The sequence below is a fragment of the Oreochromis aureus genome, linkage group 23, assembly GCF_013358895.1.
Source record: "Oreochromis aureus strain Israel breed Guangdong linkage group 23, ZZ_aureus, whole genome shotgun sequence".
In the NCBI taxonomy this organism is placed as follows: domain Eukaryota; kingdom Metazoa; phylum Chordata; class Actinopteri; order Cichliformes; family Cichlidae; genus Oreochromis; species Oreochromis aureus.
In genome coordinates this window covers 1,040,651-1,063,174 of record NC_052963.1, presented here as the reverse complement: position 1 = coordinate 1,063,174, position 22,524 = coordinate 1,040,651, and the positions used below count along the sequence as shown (strand labels likewise).

Genomic DNA, 22,524 nt, shown 5'->3' with positions numbered 1-22,524 from the left:
GCAGTCTGCATCATTGCAGTATTACAAATCATCATAGATAATGTTTGGAGCATATCACTACACTGTAACCAGGATTTAGACTTAAAGCAGTATTAAGTTAAGCTTTAGTGTTTGAGTTTACATCATTCAGAGGGATGTTTCAATCCAAACTATTATGTGATAGATTACAGTCTCGTGTCACTGTAAAGCTCCCTCAGCAACAACAGAAATCCTCAACAGAAAATATCTGAGCCCCACTCATACAACAAGTTTGACATATTTTTATTGTCTGTAGGTCTTCCAGTTGGGACTGGTTAATGTCTGCCTAGGAATAGAAATTTCAGTTAGTATGGCAAGTTTGGTTAAGCTGGTGGAAAATATGACTTTAACATTTACCTGATGTGTAAACTAGTTATTAGTAGTGACGGTCTGTGAAGCTGAAGCTCCAGTGCATGTGACAAAAAACAAGCCACACTGTGCTTCAGAAGCTCTGTGTCAAGGTACCCCTGTCCCACCACTGCGATATATTGTTTTATTTTGTATTCTATTTTTATTGTTGTTAATGTTGATGAATGGCACCTCATCTCTGCCCCTACTTTAACCCAGCTGCTATGGCCCAATAAGTATAACGTCTAAATAAGGCCATCAAACAGCTCACAGCCTCTTTATATATTTTATATTTTTACTTTATACACAGCGGGTTATACTATCAGAAACTACAAAGTACCAATACTGTTATTGTTGACATAACGACAGCAGGATGCATTGATTGTGGCTGTTCAAACTAAACAGTGTTCACAGCTTTAGCTGAATAACATGTGCTGAGGAAAAAGGAGAAAATGCGTTTCAGCTCATTTGGTTCCACCCTCAAGAAGTAATGACGCAAAGAGGGCGGAACCACTGACAGACTTATCCCAGTGAGGCGTCCACTCGGACTCATTAACGGAAGCACACTCGGACTCGGAAGCTTTTCGGTGTGGGAAGCAGAAGGATGTCGCCTCAGTCGGTGCTGGTGCCTCTCTTCAAACTGTACTTATGCGGAATTAAAGTTCTTCTCTACCAAATTTTCAACCGCTCCTTTACGCTCCCAGGTCAGCTCCGCTTCTCTCTCTTACAAAGCTCTCTGACTGTCTGCTCGTTTGTGCCTGATGCATATTTATCATGATCCATGTGCAGTACTGATGTCGTCATCGACAGAAGCGCGTGCAGGTATAAAGCTGTTCAGTCAGCTGTAAGAACTAGTCACAGGAAACGGAGAGTTTGAAGAACTCGTTAGTTCTCTTTGTAATTCTGGACCGATCGATAGTGTGAGGAAAATGTGATTTATGTCAGAGACGGGCGGTGCGTGTGTTTGCGGCTGAACAGGTGTTAAAATAACGTTTTCTAACTCGCAAACGGTTGGATGCTGGGATGAGATTAAACTGAGATGATTCTTACGGTGAGTCCGTCTCCTTGTGGGCACCTGCGCGGGCTGTGACCCACCTGTACCTGCGCTGAGACACAAAGTGACTCCGATTGCATCAGAATAATCATGTTTTCAAAGGAGGTTCATTTAATTTTCATTATCAATCATTCGTTTTTATTTCTTACACTGATTCATGTTTGTACACTTTCTGTGATGGTGAATGCACTGACTGTTGTCCCTTTACAACCACGTTTCTATGCTTTTTCTATTGAAGTGCATTAAAATTTCCCCAGGGACAAGGCTTCACACCTCACTGAGCTCATAGGCACTATAGTAAAGGTGTGACATAAGACCCTGCTTTGTCTTTAGAAATGCAAAGAAAAATCTGGTGGAGCTGTAACAGCCTGGGTCCATTAAAACAGTGACAGAGGTAATAAGTGGCGGCTCTCTGAAGCATGTTTTTACCAGCTATTTTAGTCCAACGTAAACTATGTTTATACAACATGTAATAAAATAATAGTATATGTGAATACAAACTTTTATTTTTAACCCTAACAGAACTCAGGGGTTAAAGTGGAGTTCAGCAGGTAGGGGAACATCAGCTGTAGTACTTTAACATATCTGAAAGGATCCCAGTGATTCGTGCTGTGAGCTCCAGCAGATCGCTGGCTGTGTCCCAATTCAGGGTCTGCACGCTTGAAGTACGCACACTACGCGTACTACGTACGGTGCGTACTACAAGTACGGGAAGTGCGGAAGTGAGAGGCTTGTAAAATGGGACGGTCTAGTCTTCGTCGCGCTGTTCAGGTTGCCTAGCAACCATGATACTAACCGCGAGAAATGTTTCATACAGCTTTGTGTGACAGAATGAAGGAGAAAAATGTTTTGTTGTTCATTCATTTTTGTCATGACATCACTTTGATTAGTTGAGACCACAGGACTGTAAAACATGATAGTTGGGCTTCATTTCTGTACTGAACAGTCATTTAAGATTAGTTAGTAAATAATAATTAGCTCATGTTATTCATGAGACTAAAGTCATCTCACTGTGGTAATGTTAATATAATATGGACAATATTATATGTATTGGCAAAGATGCAAGTAGCAGTTATTTATATTTCCTATCACCTTAAATCTTCACTCAAAGACACTCAAGTATCTCTGACAGTGTATATACAGATGTATTATATATAAGAGACAAACATTGTTCGTTTAATATGTTGGCATTACTAAATTTGGCTCAATGCTTACATATATGTGTAAAAAGAAAATGTACGAGCTGTGATAACTGTTTCTGATAGAATGAAGAGTAGACTGATATATGAAATATTCCTTTATTGGGTGAGAAAATCAGAGCATGTCATAACTGCTTTAAGTCACACAGAATAGATATCAGAGCCTTAAACAAACTGAGGGACCCAGTCTGTCCTCACTCTGGACACTTGCAGTTGTCACACATGGAAATCAAATGTGTGATAAGCTGCAGGATTCTGCTGCTGATACATACTTTAGGTTTCTGAATATTAAACTTGTTGCTGCCTTTCATAGTGTGTAACTTGAAGGCCCTGAGTACTTTCTCCCACACTGAAAACACTGGGATGATAACATTATTTGAACATTACCTAATAAGACTGATTCAGGACAGACAATTAGTTATGTTAAACTTTCCTAGCAGTCCTTCACAAACAGGGAACAGTCTGTCTATTCTCTCCATCTGTCAGCTGCTGCTGGCTCTTCCTCCTCCTCTTCCTCACACACTGCTGAGTTTGTCCTGGTGGATCATCAGGGGTGCAAAGCCTCACAGATGATGTGCAGCAGTGGGTCCCTCAGTCTGTCCTCACTCTGGACACTTGCAGTCGTCACACATGGAAATCAAATGTGTGATAAGCTGCAGGATTCAAACACAAGTGTAACTTATAAATACATGTTCATACTTTTATTCCACAATCAGAGAGAAAGAAACAGAGAGAGAGTGCAGGACAGACAGACAGGTGACAGTCTCAGGTGTACACACTGCTACAAAACAGCACAAGAGAAGGAGGATTTAGTGTTTGTGTTATTACGAGTGCTAAACAAGAAGAGTTCCAGATGGTCCAGTGGACACATGTGTGACTCCTGTGATTAAAGCATCTTTCTTTCAGCTTAACGAGTGAACCGTCAGCTCGTTCAAACACACGTTAAAGTCCGTTTGGCTCGACACCACCGAACAGAGGCAGCAATATAACATAGCTAACATTAACAGTGCAGTGAATCCTGCTTGTGCCGTCATATTCAGGACTGCAAACCGAGCAGCATCACTGACTTTCAGCTTGTTGTGTTTGTGGATATATGACTGACTTTAATTATCCATAAAATCATCACATTCTCTGTAAGATTAAGGTCAGCTATATATATATTTAGAAGTAGAGGCTTTAAAACCAAGTTACCGCTGAAAGTACAAACATCACTAATGTCACATAACTTTGCCGACATGTGGCCAACAGTAATGTTTTAATGTTCTTCGTTATTAAACATTCGCACATAAATAAGTGACATCATATTCAGTACTTACTTCTGACAGTTCACCCTTGCCGCTCCCTTCTGCCGTATTTTTGCGGTAAAATTATCCACACCCACCCGCCGCTATGGATTGTGGGATATATGGGGAATAATGGCGTGCACCGGACCACGCTTGATATTTGGGGAAATCGACGGCGCATTTGGAGTACACTTGGAATTGGGACAGCCGTCGTCGCGTGGCGGTGACGTAATCGCACTTGAAATGCGTACTTCAAGCGTGCAGACCCTGAATTGGGACACAGCCCCAGTGTACCTCTGATTAGCTGCCATGTGTGACCACTGCTGCTCCATAGTCAGTGTTGGGAAGGTTACTTTTAAAATGTATTCCATTACAGAATACTGAATACATGCCCCAAAATGTATTCTGTAACGTATTCCGTTACGTTACTCAATGAGAGTAACGTATTCTGAATACTTTGCATTACTTAATATATTATCATGCTTTTTACAACTACATGAATGTACTATTGCTGTGATTTATTACTGTTACTGAAGGTTACTCGCCATACTAATACCGACTTGATGTTTAAATCTTAATATAAATGAGTAACAGTAGGTGGACATTAGGTAAGGCTGCACCTTTTGCAGCAATCTCCTATAGAAAACTATTCATGGCAGTATATAAAACAGGAATTGCTCCGAACCGTAGTAAAGGGACCTCTGGCTAATACGTCGGGTTCGTGTCGGGCTCGTAGCTGAAAACTAGCTTTACTTTGTTGTCTGGGTCAACTTTGCTAGCAAGAGACAGAGAGAGGCGTTGAAAGGCTGCTCCAACGGAACTTATTGTTTCGGAGGAAAACACGAACAACTTAATAGCTTACTTACAACTGGGCTCGTCAGGCACTCTTTTTGGCTGCAGTGGTTTCTGCTCACTGACAACTTGGACTTTTCCTTTTTCTCCCTCCCTCGCTCACAGACACATAACGTGTATGGCAGTCCATTCTCGCTGCAGCACGGAGCACACTGCCCATGAGGCTACATTCTTTAGGGCCATGCCTGTCACACTCTGCCTACTGCCTTCATATTAAATCATTTTTAAAAATATTTCTTCACGTCATTATGAGACGTAAGATTGAGACGCAGGCATTAGAGCCTCTTAATGTGTGTTTTGTTTGGGTTTCCACCAGCGTGGAATTACCAAAAATACAGAGGGCACAGCCTAACATATGAAACAGGAAAGTACCGCCGTGTAATCCATTTATTTCAACAAAGTAACTGTATTCTGAATACCACCTTTTTAAACGGTAACTGTAACAGAATACAGTTACTCATATTTTGTATTTTAAATACGTAACAGCGGTACATGTATTCAGTTACTCCCCAACACTGTTCTTAGTGGACTTACACAGCTGACTTCACCATGATCTAACCCAGTGTTTCATAAGACTTTTCCATTCCCTACACTGAGGTGGTTTTTCAGGTAAACTTCTCATTGCTGAAGACCAGAAAATGTTTGTTTGTTAGCAAAAGTATGTAGACAGGTGGAGTTACAGCTAGAGGTTTTTTGAAAACCTACTTATTATTAGTCCTTTATTTATCCAGGTAAAAAATCTCATTGAGATTAAAAGTCTCATTTTCAAGAGAGACCTGGCATCATGGCAACAAAAGTCAAAATACACATACCATATAAGTATATAACGTTTAAAACAAATACAATATCCCATACCAACATGTGTAAAATATACAATAAATAAAATATACAATAACAATATCAAAGGAGCAGTGTTACTTAGGGCTGCTCAATTAATCGAATTTTAATCTCGATTACGATCTGGGTTTTCAACAATCATTAAAAATGACTGAGCCGATTATTAGCACCTCCCTCGTGCTTTACTCTCGAGCTGCTCCGTGTGGCAAATCGAGTGCACCTCTCTGCGTTTCGAACACGCGTCACAACAATTAAGAGGACCCGAGGGAAGCTCGGAAAGCTAAGCAGAAGTTATTTGGAGAGGAGAGGATGATGGCTGCTGAAGAAAGAATGCCATTGGTTGAAAAGAGGTAAAACGACTTCAGTGGTGTGGGAACCAATGTTCCCTCTAAGCTGCGCACGTGCGCAGTTGCGCACTGCTGGCACGGTCTCTGCGCACAGAAAATCTGCGTTGCGCACAAAAAAAACCTAACCTGAATTGAAATTAAAATTAAAACTTTAACAAATCTGTTTTGCAGTGTTAGTTAGTGAGTGACTGGCTGCTCCTGTATGGGATTAGAACGATGCCACCTTATCCTGTAGTCCAGCCAATAATGCGATTCACATTCGTATATACGCAGCCAATCAACGTCGCTGACAGGCTATGACAGCGTCCTTATGTGCCGACACCGGTGTTTTAGCGAGCAAAGCGGCGTGGCTGATGTGCAGTGAAGCCACATCAATGACAACGTGTCCAACCATTGGAGATGTGAGCAGGACAGACGGAACAATTGACGGACAAAGTGTGGACTTTATACCAGTTTTTAAATTGTGTTGATCGGCCACGTAAAACCAGAGTTATGATAAAATATCTGCAATGTTTGGTTTTCTTCCTGAATACTGTCGTTGTTTATATTTACTGCGGGAAGAAACGGTAAAAACGGCGTTTTATAAGGAAAACGCTCGAAAGCCTGTGAGCAAAAACAACACCAAAAAACCCCCCACCCTTTCCTATTGGTCGAAAAAAGTACTGTGTCGACCAATCAAAAAATGATATGGCAACGTGGCATCTAGTTGTTAAGAAACGGGGGGAAGTTTTAGGAGTGACGGCGGTGTTCTGAGATGGAGAGATTTGAGACGTTTAGCGCAAATCTTGTGTAGTTAGTGTGTAGTTAGTGTGTAGTGTAGTCAATAGTTTTGTTGTGTGTGTCAGAACTGTAATCTGTAATCAGTATTTGCACACTATTTTATATTATTTTTTGACAATCTTTAAAGCCATTATTCAATACATTGTTATTGTTAAATAAATATCGTCAAATAATCGTGATTATCATTTTTGCCATAATCGAGCAGCCCTAGTGTTACTAATTTAATTTGAGTGAATAAAGCATGTGACCATAAAGTGGAAAATCACTAATGCATTACACTGTGAGACAAAGAGGGAAGTGTTTCTGGAGATGCAGATTTGGGTTTTATACTCATATAATCTTATTGAGTGTGTGACTAATGACAGATTTGTTGCATTCCTTTTTGTTGGAATATCCAGCAGCATTACAAAAAGATCTAAACTGATTGGCCTTTGATTTAATGAGCCAAATATTCACTTCTAAAAACAGACCTTTATTCTAGTTCTGAACATCAGTGTTATTGGTGACGAGATCAAGATTTGTTGGATATTTGCAATAAATCAATCATCTTTACTAATATTTATGCTTTTGTTGGAAAGAACCAGGAGGAACTAGATTAGAGGTGAGTTTATCTGAGAGACCGCTCAGGTTGGAGGCAGGGCTTTAGACATGTACATAGGGCTGTTCGATATAATGATATATATCGGATGACGATATAAAAACGTCTGTCGTTTCATTTTACGCTATCGTTTGTTTCGTGGTGTCGCAAAATAAACTGTTTACGGCAATATTTTTTCATTATTTTGATGGTCACTGTAGCGGCTATATTAATTTCCTAAAGTTCTCTCTTTCTCTTATATTTAATATAACCACACTACAGACGGACAAGCGCCTGTTTTTATGCGTTGTGGTTAGCAACAACGACGGTAAGACCATCGCATCTCCGCTTGTTTATGTTCCACATAAACCTTTCACAATAAAGCTCAAGATCCTGTTGAGACTTTTCAAAATAAACTGAATCACGTGAAAGAGCAGATCATTTACGGATGAGAAGAAAAAAAGAGCCGCCAGGTGCTAAAAAATAAACCTTAGACTCAAACGTTAGAACAGGCTTTTCCCCGCAGCACGCCGTGTGATAAATACAAAGAAAACGGCGGCCGTTACAACTTATGTCTAAAAATGTATCGTTTCATGCATTGGTTAAAACACTGGACTCCAGGTACGCGACGCCCAGCTGGAAACACTTCCCGCAAGTCGAGCTGCCCGAGATTCACAGAATTTACAGAAAATGTTACATTTTTGTGATTTATATCGTTATCTGACGATAGATGTCTTATATCGGGATATGAGATTTTGGTCATATCGCACAGCCCTACATGTACACAGTAGGATTGTCAAGAAAAAAATGTTACTCCAGTATTTATTGATACGAAAATGAATACAGAATTACGATACTCATTTGCATCAATATTGATACAAACAGCTTAAGAGGAATTTTAGAGGTCAGTAAAGCTCCCATTTCAACAACATTGATATATAGTTATCATAAATGTTAACCTGGCTGATGCACACGTTAACATTAGACACTTAACTATTAGCTCAAGTGGCTGTCAGGTAATTGCTGTGTTATCACTGATGTGGCAGCTAGCAAACTGTATTTGGATGGAAGAAGAATTATTCCGGCTCAGCTGGTCATAGATGGAGTATTTAACCAGGGCAGATTATATTGGCATAATATAAATATTGCTGCTTCTTTTTTTTTAAAAAAAATGTAGTTATAATATATCAGCAATTTTCCATTAAAAAAATTCAAGGGAATGTATATTTTTCATCTTCTGCTTATTGTTGTTATATCATAATATAATTATGCTAAAAAACAATTAAAGGAACACTTTGAAAACACATCAGGTCTCAATGGGGAAATAAATCTACAGGATGGGCCATTTATATGGCTACACCGTGATAAAATGGGAATGGTTGGTGATATTAAAGTCCTGTTTGTGGCACATTAGTATATGTGAGGGGGCAAACTCCTCAAGATGGGTGGTGACCATGGTGGCCATTTAGAAGTCGGCCATCTTGGATACAACTTTTGTTTTTTCAATAGGAAGAGGGCCATGTGACACATCAAACTTATTGATGTGTCACATGGCACATCAATAAGTGATTGGCATTCAATAATGCCAAAGCAGCTGAAGCTGATTATCAATCCTCTCTGCTACTTAACTGACCACATCAATGTCTCAGAAGTTTAATTGACTTAGTGCTGTACTCTGATTAAAAAATGTTCCTTTAATTTGTTTGATAAGTGTGTTCATATAATTAGCGCGACCTGTGGCAGTCATTTTCACGCAGGGCTAAACAACCATTCAACAAACCATTAAATTTGGTTTCAAGAATGTGAACGAAGTTGTAGGATTCGTTTTTTTAAAGAGCGTGTGAATTGACCGTGTCACGTCACATGTGCCACTTTGGAATGTGAGCAGCATTTCACACGCATCAAATGCGCCAAGCTTTAGCAGTATTTGCAACCGGGAGCCTTCATTCCTTACGGTTAATGTTAATATGCCTGTTTATAATTTGGCGTTCCTGCAATTAAATGGTTGTGTCTGATTACTCTGACTCACAAACATTTATTTTGTACAGCCAAATATTGGAGAACTGCAGCTCCCCTTGGCTGTTATTGTTCTTGAGTTGGAGAGATACGATGTGGCTGCCAAATAGTTGTGGGTGGGACCATAGTGTAGTAAGCAGTTAAATGATGTGGTAAACGAATTAGATATGAGTAATTTGTTTAACTGACTAATATTTCTGTTACCGACCTAAAAGAGCAGCAATATTATCGACTTATTAAAGGTAGGTTTAAAGTGGACATGAAACACTGTGTGTAAAGGCTAATTTACACCTTGGAGGATGTGCTGCCCAAAACTGACATAGATGTAACACTTAAATAAGAATAAGTGCTTAAAGTTAAAGATTTTAAGAACATGCTTAACACTATCCTGTGCCAGTACAGGATATGACATCACAGAGTTGGTTGGTTGTGGTTAACAGACTTATATTAGTTTATGTAAGCTAGTGAAGAAAGCTGCTAACTCAATGGAAAACAAGAATACTAAAACTAAAAAATGTGTTCAAAGGGTAACTTTTAAATTACTCCTGGCTGCAACAACGAGGGTTTTTTTTTTTAATCTAATGTGGGTCTATCAGTTGCAAATAACCAACCAACCTGTTGACCTGATATTCTGTACTAACACAAGATGTTCTATAAATGTAAAGTTTTAAACAGTTATTTCTCAAATCCAGCTTCAGAGGCAGTGACTGCGTAGTGTGCATGTAGTGTCTCATATGGCGTTGTTACTTGTGCAAACCTCAGTATCAGTGGTAACCATCATGCAAATTCCTATCTTAGCCGGATATTTTATTTTATCTGCTCATTTGCATGTTAATGGTGGGAGGATTGTAAAATCCAGTTCTCAAACACTTTAAATGTTTTTATCACCAAAATCAAATGTCTATTTCACTGTTCTTGTTAGGTTCTCGATAAGAGAAGCCATCCTGATGGACTTTTTACCTAAGGAGCCAATGGAGGTTAAAAGTTCAGGACCTTCGTGCTCAGGCCTCAATCTGGTCGCACACCCACGTGCCAAAAGCAAAGTGTGGAAGTACTTTGGCTTTGACACAGATGCAGATGGCTGCATATTACATTGGAAAAGGATTTACTGTCGTGTATGTATGAGCCAAATTGCCTACTCTGGAAACACCTCAAACTTGTCATACCACCTTGAAAAGAACCATCCCATAGAGTTCAGTGAGTTTGTGAAAAGCAACACAGATCAGATGCGTGAAGCTTTTGCTACGGCGTTTTCTAGGATAAAGACTGAGCCGACAGTTTCACAGCAGCAGTCCCAGGAAACCTATTTAAGGCAGAGCTTAGACTCTGAAAACAAACGACACAATGATTTGACTGTAGCTATTATCAACTTCATTTGTGAGGGGTTATATCCGGTATGTACAGTTGAAGAGCCTATGTTCAAGAATTTAATCGGTATTGTTGACCCTGGATATTCTCCTCCAAGCAAAAGTGACCTCGCAGGCAAAATGGTTCCTCAAATGTACTGCCGTACCCAAAATGTGGTCTTTAGTGAGCTTAGTGGAGTTATGAATTGTGGCATTGCTACAGATCTGTGGCAAAGCCCAACACAAAACAGAACATATATTTCACTTTCTGTGCATTCAATCAATTACAACAGTGCAACTGGCTTCTCAGTGACCAACAAATGCCTTAAAACTTTTGAAGTACAAGAGGACAACAGAGCTGAGAATATCACCAGAGCCATGTATGAAGCCTTTGTGAAGTGGGGGATAACTCATAAAGTCATTGGGGCTACCACAGATGGTTCGGTGGATGTGGTGAAAGCATGCTCCCTCCTTGATCTGTCAGTAGGAATGCCCTGCCTTGGGCACACAATCAATCATGCAATGGCTGAAGCCTTCCAGCTGCCACGAGTGAGTGGCTTTTTGGGATGCTGCCGCAAGCTTATCGATCATTATAGAGAATCTGCAATGTATACAGCACGAGAAAAACAGAAGCAACACGGCCTTGCTCAGTGTACACTCATCACAGACCAGGACAGGTCATGGTTCGGTACATTGGCAATGCTACAAAGACTGAAAGAGCAACAGGCTGCTATAAGTATGACGCTTATAGAGAGTTCTAGTAGCCATCATTTCACCTTCAGTGGTTCTGACTGGGCCTTGTTGGAGGGCTTGATTGAAGTCCTCCAGCCCTTTAAAGTTGTGGCAAACATGATCATTTCTTGTAAGTATCCAACCATTAGCATGGTGAGACCTGTCCTTCATATGCTGCTGAACACCACCCTCAAAATTAAGGAAGGGGATCTCAAAGAGATCAGCATGAGCAAAGAGGTCATCTCCAAGGTCTTGTCAAGCACATATTCACAGAATTCACAGTTATCCCAAGAGATCGCAACATTCCTCAACATTGCTACATTTTTGGATCCTCGTTATAAGAAACTGCCTTTTCTTTCCACCCAAGAACGTTCAAAAGTTGAGAGTATTATTATTGAAGAGGCCAAAGCAATCCTTGAGAAGCAGATTTCAGAGCGATCATGCCTTGATGATTTTTCTTTGGTGTCTGATGAGCCACCTTGCAAAAAACAGGGACTTCCGGGTGAATCTTCTGCCAGCACTTCAGTTCAAGACAACCCTTTGGCTGCCATATTTTGCCAGTCAGATGCAGACCAGAGCCAAGAGGAGCTACATGCTCAAGTAGTAGAGGAGCTGAGCAACTACAAGTCACAGAGGGTTCTAGGTCTGAATGAAGACCCTTTGCTTTGGTGGTCAAACCATGCACCTTTGTTCCCCACACTTCCTAAGGTGCTCCAGAAGTATTGGTGTGTTCCTGCCACAAGTGTCCCTTGTCATAGGTTGTTCAGCTCATCAGGTACTTTTCTTTCTGGAAAACGGAACCGCATACCTTCAGCTCTAGTGGATATGCAGGTTTTCCTGTATGAGAACTCTCGGAGCTACTATGAGCCTGAACCCTGTGAGGATGAATTTGAAACTGTTTTGGAAACCAACTCTAGTTTGGCTCAGCACTAAAGTGACTGAGGTTTTAAAGAACTTTATTTACTTTGCTATCTGTATTCTTTGTGTGTTTACTTGACAGAGGTTCTAAAGGCTGAAAAGCCACTGGTGGCATGAAGGGACAACATTTTCAGCCTTTATAACATATGGAACACATTAGCTTTTAAGTTTACTGCTGTAAACACATTTCTCCTTTACAGAGCTGATGTCCTTATGCATTCAAAATCTGCACAGAAACTCTATTGTATTAAAATGAAGTGGAAGGTTATAAAAGAAGAAAATATTTGTTGTTTATGTAGCAATATTGTGTGTTGTCTTTATTTTAAATGTGTATCAGCTGTTTTGGGGGGTTTTTTTGTTGTTTTTTGTTTTAATTACAACTCATGTCTTGATGCATGCTCAGTCGGCCAGGTAAGTAAATCCCAAAAGGCTGATTCTGTTCATCTGGACATTTTTAGTGGGAGAAATGTTTCGTCACTCATCCAAGTGACTTCTTCAGTCTCAGCTGACTGCAGGTTTTCCCAATCTTATAAACAGTACATTTGCATAAATACTGAAACCAGCCCACTGAATGAACAATAGGCTGGGAGGGGGCCTAAGGGGACATCTGTCACCATCTTAAAACGTTGTGATTGCAGCCATTCCCCAACTCTCTGTGAATGGGACTCATGGCCATTGATCAGTGGTTGTTGATCAATGGTCATGACAATTTGCATATTAATGATCAAGGAACTGACCTTCCAGCCCATCGTTCATTCAGTGGGCTAGTTTCAGTCATTATGCAAATGTACTGTTTATAAGGTTGGGGAAACCTGCAGTCAGCTGAGACTGAAGAAGTCACTTGGATTATGACAAAATGTTTCTCCCACTGAAAACACTACATCCAGATGAACAGAATCAACCTTTGGGAATTTCAACTCATACTTGCCTCAGCTTTGGATGATCAGAGTGGTACATTGGAAGGTTAGGTATTCAGGATTTTTCCATTAGATGGGTCACAAAACCTAAAATCCACAGCCTTTTTTTCCCCCCTCATCTGTGCACACCTGTTGCGTTTAAATGCAAATTAATCTGGCAAGAGCCACGCCAAGTCAAGAGGGTATGAAGAGCTTTAAGGGAACATGCATGTATCTATTGTTTTTTGTTTGTTTTGTTTCTTTCTTTGCTTTCTTTGTTTGAGTTATGCAGGCAGCGGCCTAAGCCTAAAAAGTGAATCTCAGACTTCCATCAACCCAGAATCCTCTTCTGGCTCATTCTGGGTGGGGCACCAAGTTGTTTCCAAGCCAAGTGAGGGAAATAATCTCTCCAGTGAGTCCTGGGTCTGCCCGGAGGTTTTGTCCCAGTAGGACATACCCAAAACACCTCACCTAGGACTCATCCTTGTCAGATGTCTGAACCACCTCAACTGGCTCCTTTTGATGTGTAGGAACAGTGGCTCAACACAGAGTCTCTATTGATTGACTGATCACAGGGAGAATCCACCCACCTATTTAAAAAGAAACTCAGCTGCTTGCTACCTTCTCTTGGTTGCTATGCAGAGCTTGTGATCATAGGGAAGAGGTAGGAGATTGACCAGGGAATCAATTGCATTGTTTTAGCTCCGCTATCTTTTCACTGTAAAATGTCACCCTCCACTCTCCCCTCACTTTTGAGATACTTAAACTGAAGTGGGCGCTTTACCCTTTTTTAGACTTGGAGGTGCTCTCTATCATTCCCACTGCTTCACACTCGGCCACAAACAGTACCTGATGAACTGTGGAAGACCGTCGAGGAGATGTAGTGTTGAGGCCAATAGCATGTCACTACCACTATGTAGAGTGTGAGTTTAGCTCGGATTCCCTCTCGTGAGTCATTTGACAGTTTTTCTGAATCACTTTGTGGCCATTCTCAAAGTCTTGCTTGATGGTCTCACCTGTACACATCTCGGTGTACACAACGGTGGGGGAACGGAGGAACGGAGTGCACAAACACACCTCTCCAGGTAAAACATTTGTTGCCCATGTGAGCATGGAAATTCCACAGTAAGGGGTACAAGCACACTCTGCAGCCTCTTTTCATTTAGAGTAAGTCCAGAGTGGAACAGAGTACAGGCCAGGAAACTGGTTCCAGTGCCCAAGCTGTGCACTGAGGTGAGCCTAACTCTATCTAGTCACCATCGCTCGATGTCATGCTTAGGCTCAGACTCCTTTCCCACCAGTGAAGTGACACTGCATGTAACACATGCTAATGTTGGAAGCCAGAGATCGATTAATTATATCTCTTTAAACTTCATACATTTAAACGTGATATTGTGTGATAAGGAAACCTGTAATTCACTTGTTTGAAACCTAGGTGAATTGTTGGTTCATAAATATCTCTAAGAAATACCACTAGGGTGATCAGTTTACACACAGTCTGAAACAACAAAGTTTTATTTGCTGTTAAATTTAATTTTCAGTCACTGTTGAGATTTATGTACCAAAACTACATTGTAATGGTTAGGAAAAGATCATGGTACAGATTAAAATAGAATATTTTAAACTCATTAACCATGTGAAAATCTTCCGGTTTGCATGTTGGGGGACGAATGACTCGCCAGACTTACAGAAACCTGCCTTTGATAGTAGTTAGGATCATCTTAATCACTGATCACTTGTTGTGACTTCCTAGTATACTCTTATGTTTAGTTGTCCTTTTTTCCCCTCAAATGTCATTCAGGCTATGTACTTTGTAAATACTTGTCCACATATTGCAGAACTGACTGATAATAAATGTGAGTAAAGGTTTTGCTTGTCTGGCTGCTTGATGTCTTCACTTTGCATGGGAACAATGTTCAATATTTGAAAATGCAATGCAGTTCTGGAGCGGTGTATTTCATAGGTTACATATAATCCACATTTCATGCTCTTCATTGCACTATTTAAAAAGTGTCAGTCACTGGCCTGGGTGACTGGTCATTGTATTTCCCAGTGGCAGTCAAGTAGACTGACATGTCAATGCATTCATAATTAATTTGCTTCAAATAGCATCGTCTTCAGATATGTTTCTAAGTTCTATGCCAAACCAGCTGAGCAACTATAGAAAAAGTTTCTTGTGAATCACCTGACTTACCAAACTGTTTATAGACTTATCTGCACTCGCTGTAATTCTGTTGATTCTTCAAATGCTGTGTTGCTGCTGCATATTTACAGATGACTGTTAATAAATCAGTCACAGAAGACTTTTGTCCCAGCATTGTCTTAAACCTCATCGTTACTGAACCTCGCCAGAGTTTAAATGAAACATTGTGTAATGTTCTTATGTGGTCCCCTCTCTCCTCCTACACAGTCTTACCCAAGCAAAATGGAAGGGTTGCCATTGTGACTGGGGGTACCAGAGGAATTGGTTTTGAAACCGCAAGACACCTGGCAAGCCTTGGCATGCATGTTATCATAGGTAGGCTAATGTCCAATCACATGCCTTCACTCGGTCAATTCCCATTTTTATACTTTTTCTTACTTATGGCAGTGCCTTAAGGTTGCGTTGTTTCAGATGTCCCACAGGCTGGGACTCAAAAATAAGCTCACTGTGTACAACTATGAGAAAAGGAGCCTACTGCCCACTTGATCTATAAACCTTTTGTATGTTGTCTATAGGACTAAACAGCGGCTGTGTTTAATATGAACTTTTGACCTTTTGTATTCATTTGTTGAATGACTTGCACACAACAGCACTGGAATCTTTCCATATATGGAGCTGAATGCTTCATATCTGCACTGCCAGTGGATCCTAGGTTCTCAAAGTATGGTCCACAGAGCAGCTAAATGTGTTAATGAAAATGAAGAGCTCTTGAATGAATCTACAGTTTATGCAGGACCAACTGAGCATTTAACTTTTCTAGCACAACAAGGCTAACTAAACGTTCCTGGTGTCAATGCATGCCACCTTACTACTGATTAAAGATTGTTACAAAATGAGAATTCCAACGATAAATACTTTCTGAAAAGACATTAACATACAAACTTTGCAAACCCTAACTCTGGAGCAGGGATGTCAAACTCATTTTACATTGTAGGCCATGTACGGCACATTTTGATCTTAAGTGGGCCGAACCAGTGACGCCCTCGTTTCAGTCAGCGTAAATACGTTAAACTACACCTTTAACCCCATTAAGTGCAATTTCAATAGTACGTCTCATTTTTACTACAAGATAAAGAAATGCTGCTGTAGTAATTGAAAGAAATCTGTTGTCACAAATAAATGCGTAAAATTATAGAAAGTTCTGCTATCTCATCGCCCAGGAGAGTAATTCACATTAATTCTTCTGTGTTTTAATTATTGTTTATATAATTACTGCGGTGTACTATGAATGGTCATGGTACTGGTGTTCATCAGCAGGAAACGCTGTAAAACCCATGAAAAGTCCAAAATCTATAACTTGCTAAACATATTCCAAAACCATACAGTGGGCCCCGTTGGAGTCTTTGGCAGGCCGATTCTGACCCCTGGGCCTTATGTCTGACAACCCTGCTCTAGATTATTTTTTCATTACCCCCATCATCCTGATCATGACAGACTAAAATACAAGAATATTACCTTGCCCTGTTGATAGATGAGTTGTGATTGGCTATTTGTCCAGTGTTTTGTTCATTAGTATCAGTCGTACCAAAGGTTTTGTTAGTGAGTGTAGGCTTTAGGATTGAGTTAAAGTGGATCAGCTGCTGTAATCTGCCCACCAAGCCTCTCTTTGATCTTCATCATCTCCAGCTGGGAATGAGAGAGAAGAAGGTGCAGCAGCTGTTCGGAAGATTCATGAAGAAGGGACCGAAGGAACAGGTAAGTCACATCCAGTAACACGGAAGCTCTCATTCAGTATTGTCTATGAAACAGGAAGTGGATATTCCAAAATAAAAGCTCAAATTTCAGAAAAAAATGTTATACCATGACGATGCTTTACATCATAAATACATATATGAAATAATGTCAGCTGTGGTACTTGCTCTCTGAAAAGCTAAATAACATGATCACATCTGAGTTGACACAGAGAGCAAATGAAAGCCAACTATTGACCCAGACACGGGTTTAATGAGTTAAAATAAACTCTTAGTTTAGTCCAGCCTAACTGGAAAACTCAAAAACATTCAGTGCAGAAAAACACACACGCACACGTCAGGTGTTGCTATCCTAGTGGGGACATGTCACTGACATAATGCTTTCCCTAGCTGCTTACCCTAACCATCAAAAATGAATGCCTGACCCTGAGCCTAAACCTAACCATAACCCAATCGTAACCCTGACACTAAAACCACATTTTGAGTGTGAAACACACACGCACGCACACACCTTTTATCCCTACAGATGGTGAGTATCAGCCATCCCAGCCTATAGCAAAACATATAAGTGATAATCAAAAATAATGTCAATGAAAATATTCCAGATTTCTTCCTAAAAATGATACTTTAACAGTAAATAATCGGTGTTATGGACCAAGGATGTCACATTTTCTTCTCCATTACCATGGCAACATTGAGGGTGTTAAAACCAGTCTGACCTCGAACATGATCTCCCCTCAGAATACAAAATGTAAATCCTGACAAACCAGCATCCCATGCTGTGTAACGATACATAAATAAATGAGCATGTTTGCTAATGCTTACTAGTATAAAGCCCTTCGTCTTACATATGTTCCATACTGTCCCCACTTGTTGAGATGTTTGTTACCTTTAGAGACGACTAAATCATTTCTGCCTATTGATGGTGGAGCGTATGATGTGGCGTGCACAGTGACCTCGAGGTCAAATGCACTGCAACTACTGACTGCTGTTACCTGATCACAGTCATGGAGTCAGAGTCAGGATTCAGTGCTGTTCTTCTCTTACTGCAGCTGAGTTTGTCTTCGTGGACATGACGTCACTGAAATCTGTGCGCCACTTTGTGCGGTTGTTCAGGGACAGAGGTCTACCCCTCCATGTCCTGGTTAATAACGGTAGGCTATACGAACACACACACACTGATGGTCTTTACAAAGTCACACACCAGTTACTAAATATTAAACTTGTTCCTTTCATGTAGCTGGGACCATGATGGTTCCTGAGAGACAGACAGAGGATGGCTTTGAGTACCACTTGGGCCTCAATTACTTGAGCCACTTCCTGCTGACAAACTTGTTGCTGGATCTGCTGAAGAGGTCAGGAAAACCGGGCTGCTGCTCTAGAATCATCAACATGTCCTCTGCTACACATTACGCAGGAGTCGTAGACATGGAGGACTTAAACAGGAGGTGAGAAGATCAATCAGTGGGTATGAAACCCTCTGAGTCTGAAAGAATACAAAAATTTTGAGTGATTACATTTTATAATAATCACACAGGAAATCTGCAACTTCACTGTCATGTTTAAACTGGAACACTTTGTCATCTTCAGTCCCCTAGATCCCAGCGTTAGCACTGTTAGCCCTCCTGCACACCACTAAAAATAAACTACAGAAGGTACATCCTGCTGCAGGTCACACCATAGCTGCAGACTTGAATCAGACACATCTGAAGTCTGTGCTTCCTGATTTCACCCAGCATGTATTGTAAGCATGCCTACAGAGCAGTGGGCCTGTTGGAGCATCTCTTACTGCTTCTGATTAGTAAAAACAAGGCACACATGTTCAAAGGTTTTATCTTAGTTGGATTACTGTGTGAGGATACGGGGTAATGCATACAAAGGCACACTACAGAAACCAGATAGGTTGAATATGTGGAGCACACAAACTCATGGATGTGGTCAAATAACGGACAGGAAACAAAACAAGGTTCACAGAGACAGAGGAGCAGGGTTATGAGCTGAGCTGAAGGCTGCATTTAAAACCGTCTATGGACTGAATTTTATAGGTTTTTATATGGAGAAGTAAAAAAAAATTATTACAAAAACACACTTTGAAGTGTTTTTATGGTGTTAAATGTTTCCATGGTTGTGATGTATGTTACATAATTGTGTGAGTTTTACTGGGCTGGGATGATGTGTGAACATGTAGACAGGACTGAGAGCAGCACTCTCACAGCAGCGATGCCTTGTAGAAGATTACCAATAAGATATGTTGAATTTCATACATTTACGCTTTTTTTTCACAGGAATTGTTGGTTTCTGTTCTAACTGGGAAAAGTACATGTTCTCACCCCGAGATAACAGCAGTGATAATATGATGTCGGAGTTTCCATGAACGCAGCTCTGACCTGGATACTGTTTTCTCTGACTGAGCACACCTACATGAACTAAACAGCCTTATTCAGACGCAAATATTCAACATGATGTCACAAAGTTTGCAGATGTCTTTATAAAGAGTTTTATTAATACACTCTGGACAGTAACCTGAAAATCAAACAAATCTTTTGGGATCAATTTCATTAAAGGACAAAACACAACAAATGCATTCACTAAGAAAGTGTGACAGGCTTCATAGTTACAGTGCAGTGCAAATGCACTGAAATATGAAAAGTCTGGGAAAATACAAAGAACAGGACTGTGAGTACTGTCTGTCAATGATTCCTGCAAAAGCACTAAATATTCCTTCTAAATATTATTTATAAATAAATAATAGGCATATAAATAATATTTATTTCTATAACTATTATCCTTCTAAATATGTTTTAGCTGTAACCTTGCTAAAACAGAGTGACTGTAGATAGAAATATGGCTCAAACTAAAACATTTTGAGAACTTTCTCGGTTCAACTGAATAAAGAAAAAGTGTGAAAGGGCTCCGTATCATATAAATCATATTAGGATAAATATTAGTCCTGACAGACGAGTAAACCAAAACATTGTAAATCAGGTTTTTCTGTGTCCACGTTCTTCTGAGTGGTAGCTGTAGGTGGAGTAATGAGTAAAGTAAATGCTTACGAGTACATAAGCAGCTAGTAAAGATGAGTGGGAGTAACACCCACACCATACTCTTTAACAGCAGCTGGATATGAAGCAGCTTTTCCATCAGGCTGCTCTGAGTTCTGTAAGTTTGGGATATATAAAAAAGCCAGGTTAACTCTGATTCTCCCTTCATCCTCTTCTTCCCAGGATCCAGTACAGTTCCCATGGTGCTTACTCCCAAAGCAAACTGGCTCTGGTCCTGTTCACCTACTACCTGCAGGAGCAGCTGACTGCCAGCAGCTGCTCTGTGACTGTGAATGCTGTGGACCCGGGAATGGTGGACACGGCGCTGTACGATAACCTGTGGACTCTGGTGCAGCTGCTCAAGAAGCCAGTAGCCAAGATACTGTTCAGGGTGAGGACTAAGTTATTCACCTTCTCCAGCTGGAAGGTTTTCCTCCATTATTATTATTATTCTTTGTTCATGTTTTCTTATCTCTGATACTGATAATGGTTACTGTTAATGATGTTAATGATGTATACAAAGACCTGGTGTACGGTCATGCTGCCCTGTGTGTGTGTGTGTGTGTGTGTGTGTGTGTGTGTGTGTGTGTGTGTGTGTGTGTGTGTGTGTGTGTGTGTGTGTGTGTGAGAGAGAGAGAGAGAGATCAATGGACAACTCACTATTTATGACTGACACACACACACACACACACACTCTTGGAGATGTTACAGATACGAGACTTTTGAAGCTGTTGTTGTTCTGTGCTTTGCTCAGACTCCAGCAGAGGGAGCATCTACAGCCGTCTATGCTGCAGCTGCTTCTGAGATGGAGGGGGTGGGTGGCTGTTACCTGTACAATGGCCAGAAGACGCAGTCTGCAGGTGTTTCCTATGACTCTGAACTACAGGCCAAGCTGTGGAAAAAGAGCTGCCAGCTGGTGGGTCTGCAGGAGGCCTGACCCACCAGCTGACCTAAGGGTGGATACTTCTGCATCCTCAGTACTCACTGGGACAATCTTATCTAACAGTGTTTCAAAAGTCAAACATTTCAAAGTTTTGCAACAATACTCTTGATTTCATATATAACTTTTACTCATATAGAAGTGTTCATTCTGTTATGATTTTAATCACCTCTGTTTGAACTTTACCTGACAAAAAAGATAACTATACCAAAGGAGCAATTACATCCATGGCCTCTGGTAGACCTGAGCTCATGGCCCATCATATGTACCAGACATCGGCATGACTCCACACATGTGCCTGTTTTTAAACCACACCGTAATATGATTAATATTCCAAACAAAGACAGACGTAGAAAGGTCTGAGCTCACATGAAGCCTTCGTGCCTTAGCTTTATCGTTCATGCCTGTAAATGACTGTGGACTGATTTATCTTAATGTTCACTTTATATTTCACTGTGTGCTATGATGTTGCTTCTAAAGGAGCAAATCGTGCCTCAAGAGTGATGTATGCTTTAGAAATTCAGTTTTATTTATATAGTACCAAATCACAACAACAGTCGCTTCATAGCGCTGAAATGACTGGAGCCAGAGGTGGAGCCGGAGGTGGAGCTGGCAGAGTTCAGTATGCTGTGATTTTCACTGGCAGTGAGCAGGATGGATGGCAGTATAAATGAGTATTGTATGATCAGGCTGGGTGAGACATGTGCGTATACTGGACAAACACAGCTGCCAGGGTCAAAGAGGAAGACCACAGAGGAAGTTCATGGATGTAGTGAAGGAGGGGTGGTACACAGGTGATAGTGACAGGTTAGGGTGGATGATCTGCTGTGGTGACCGCTAAATAGAGAAGCTAGAAGAAGATGATTAAAATGTCAGAATGTATATGTACATAATAAAGTACTGCATTGATGTGTTTTACTGCAGAATAACCTTGTACTGGCTGACAGGTGAGTACAGTCCCTTTAACTCAGGCTGTAAATGGGTGGACTTCACCCAGAGATGGGACCACTTAGTGTAACTGTAATGCTTCATGAATGTGACTCCATAAAAGAAACATGAACCTGTCAGTGTTATTAAAACAAATGATCACTGCTGCTTTGGTTTGGTTTGCTGTAATGAACTCGTCTCCTACATGTTAACGCCTCTCAGACGCTATCACAGGCCCACAGCGCCGCCCTGTGGACACTGTATGTATGACTTCATTTATATTGTTCCATGTACATTCTGCTCTGTTTCAGCACTTTGGACCAATGTAGCCATGTTTCTGCTGTCTGTACTGTTATTTGATCTCTTTGCAATGGTAAATAAAAGTCACGTCTCGGTCTATTAAGGATTGGTGTTGTTACTCTGTAGTTTAGTACTGTTGTAAGTACTTTTTCTTGCATGGATTCTTTTAGGGAAGAGTTTTTAGAAAGGTCTAAATCAAAGTCCCTCACTGGGCTTTTA

General features: G+C 40.6%; 2 protein-coding genes across 2 annotated transcripts; both read left to right on the top strand.

The window, feature by feature from the left end:
- Positions 1 to 933: 933 nt before the first annotated feature.
- On the top strand, positions 934 to 12,694 carry LOC116317523 (E3 SUMO-protein ligase ZBED1). The gene is made up of 2 exons (XM_031736310.2): positions 934 to 1,070; positions 10,234 to 12,694. Exon 2 carries the CDS (start codon positions 10,259 to 10,261, stop codon positions 12,320 to 12,322), a length of 2,064 nt encoding a protein of 687 aa, XP_031592170.1. The 5' UTR covers positions 934 to 1,070; positions 10,234 to 10,258; the 3' UTR covers positions 12,323 to 12,694.
- Positions 937 to 22,402, top strand: dhrsx (dehydrogenase/reductase (SDR family) X-linked). The gene is made up of 7 exons (XM_031736311.2): positions 937 to 1,070; positions 15,614 to 15,721; positions 17,033 to 17,101; positions 18,150 to 18,251; positions 18,338 to 18,545; positions 20,322 to 20,529; positions 20,893 to 22,402. Exons 1-7 carry the CDS (start codon positions 971 to 973, stop codon positions 21,073 to 21,075), a joined length of 978 nt encoding a protein of 325 aa, XP_031592171.1. The 5' UTR covers positions 937 to 970; the 3' UTR covers positions 21,076 to 22,402.
- Positions 22,403 to 22,524: the final 122 nt, after the last annotated feature.

Bases quoted from the DNA above. Each gene is read 5' to 3' on its own strand.
- LOC116317523 (XM_031736310.2), top strand. From the start codon at position 10,259: ATGGACTTTTTACCTAAGGAGCCAATGGAGGTTAAAAGTTCAGGACCT.
- dhrsx (XM_031736311.2), top strand. From the start codon at position 971: ATGTCGCCTCAGTCGGTGCTGGTGCCTCTCTTCAAACTGTACTTATGC. The intron at 15,722-17,032 runs GTAGGCTAATGT...CATCATCTCCAG, and splicing joins TGGCATGCATGTTATCATAG to CTGGGAATGAGAGAGAAGAA. The intron at 18,252-18,337 runs GTAGGCTATACG...CCTTTCATGTAG, and splicing joins CCATGTCCTGGTTAATAACG to CTGGGACCATGATGGTTCCT.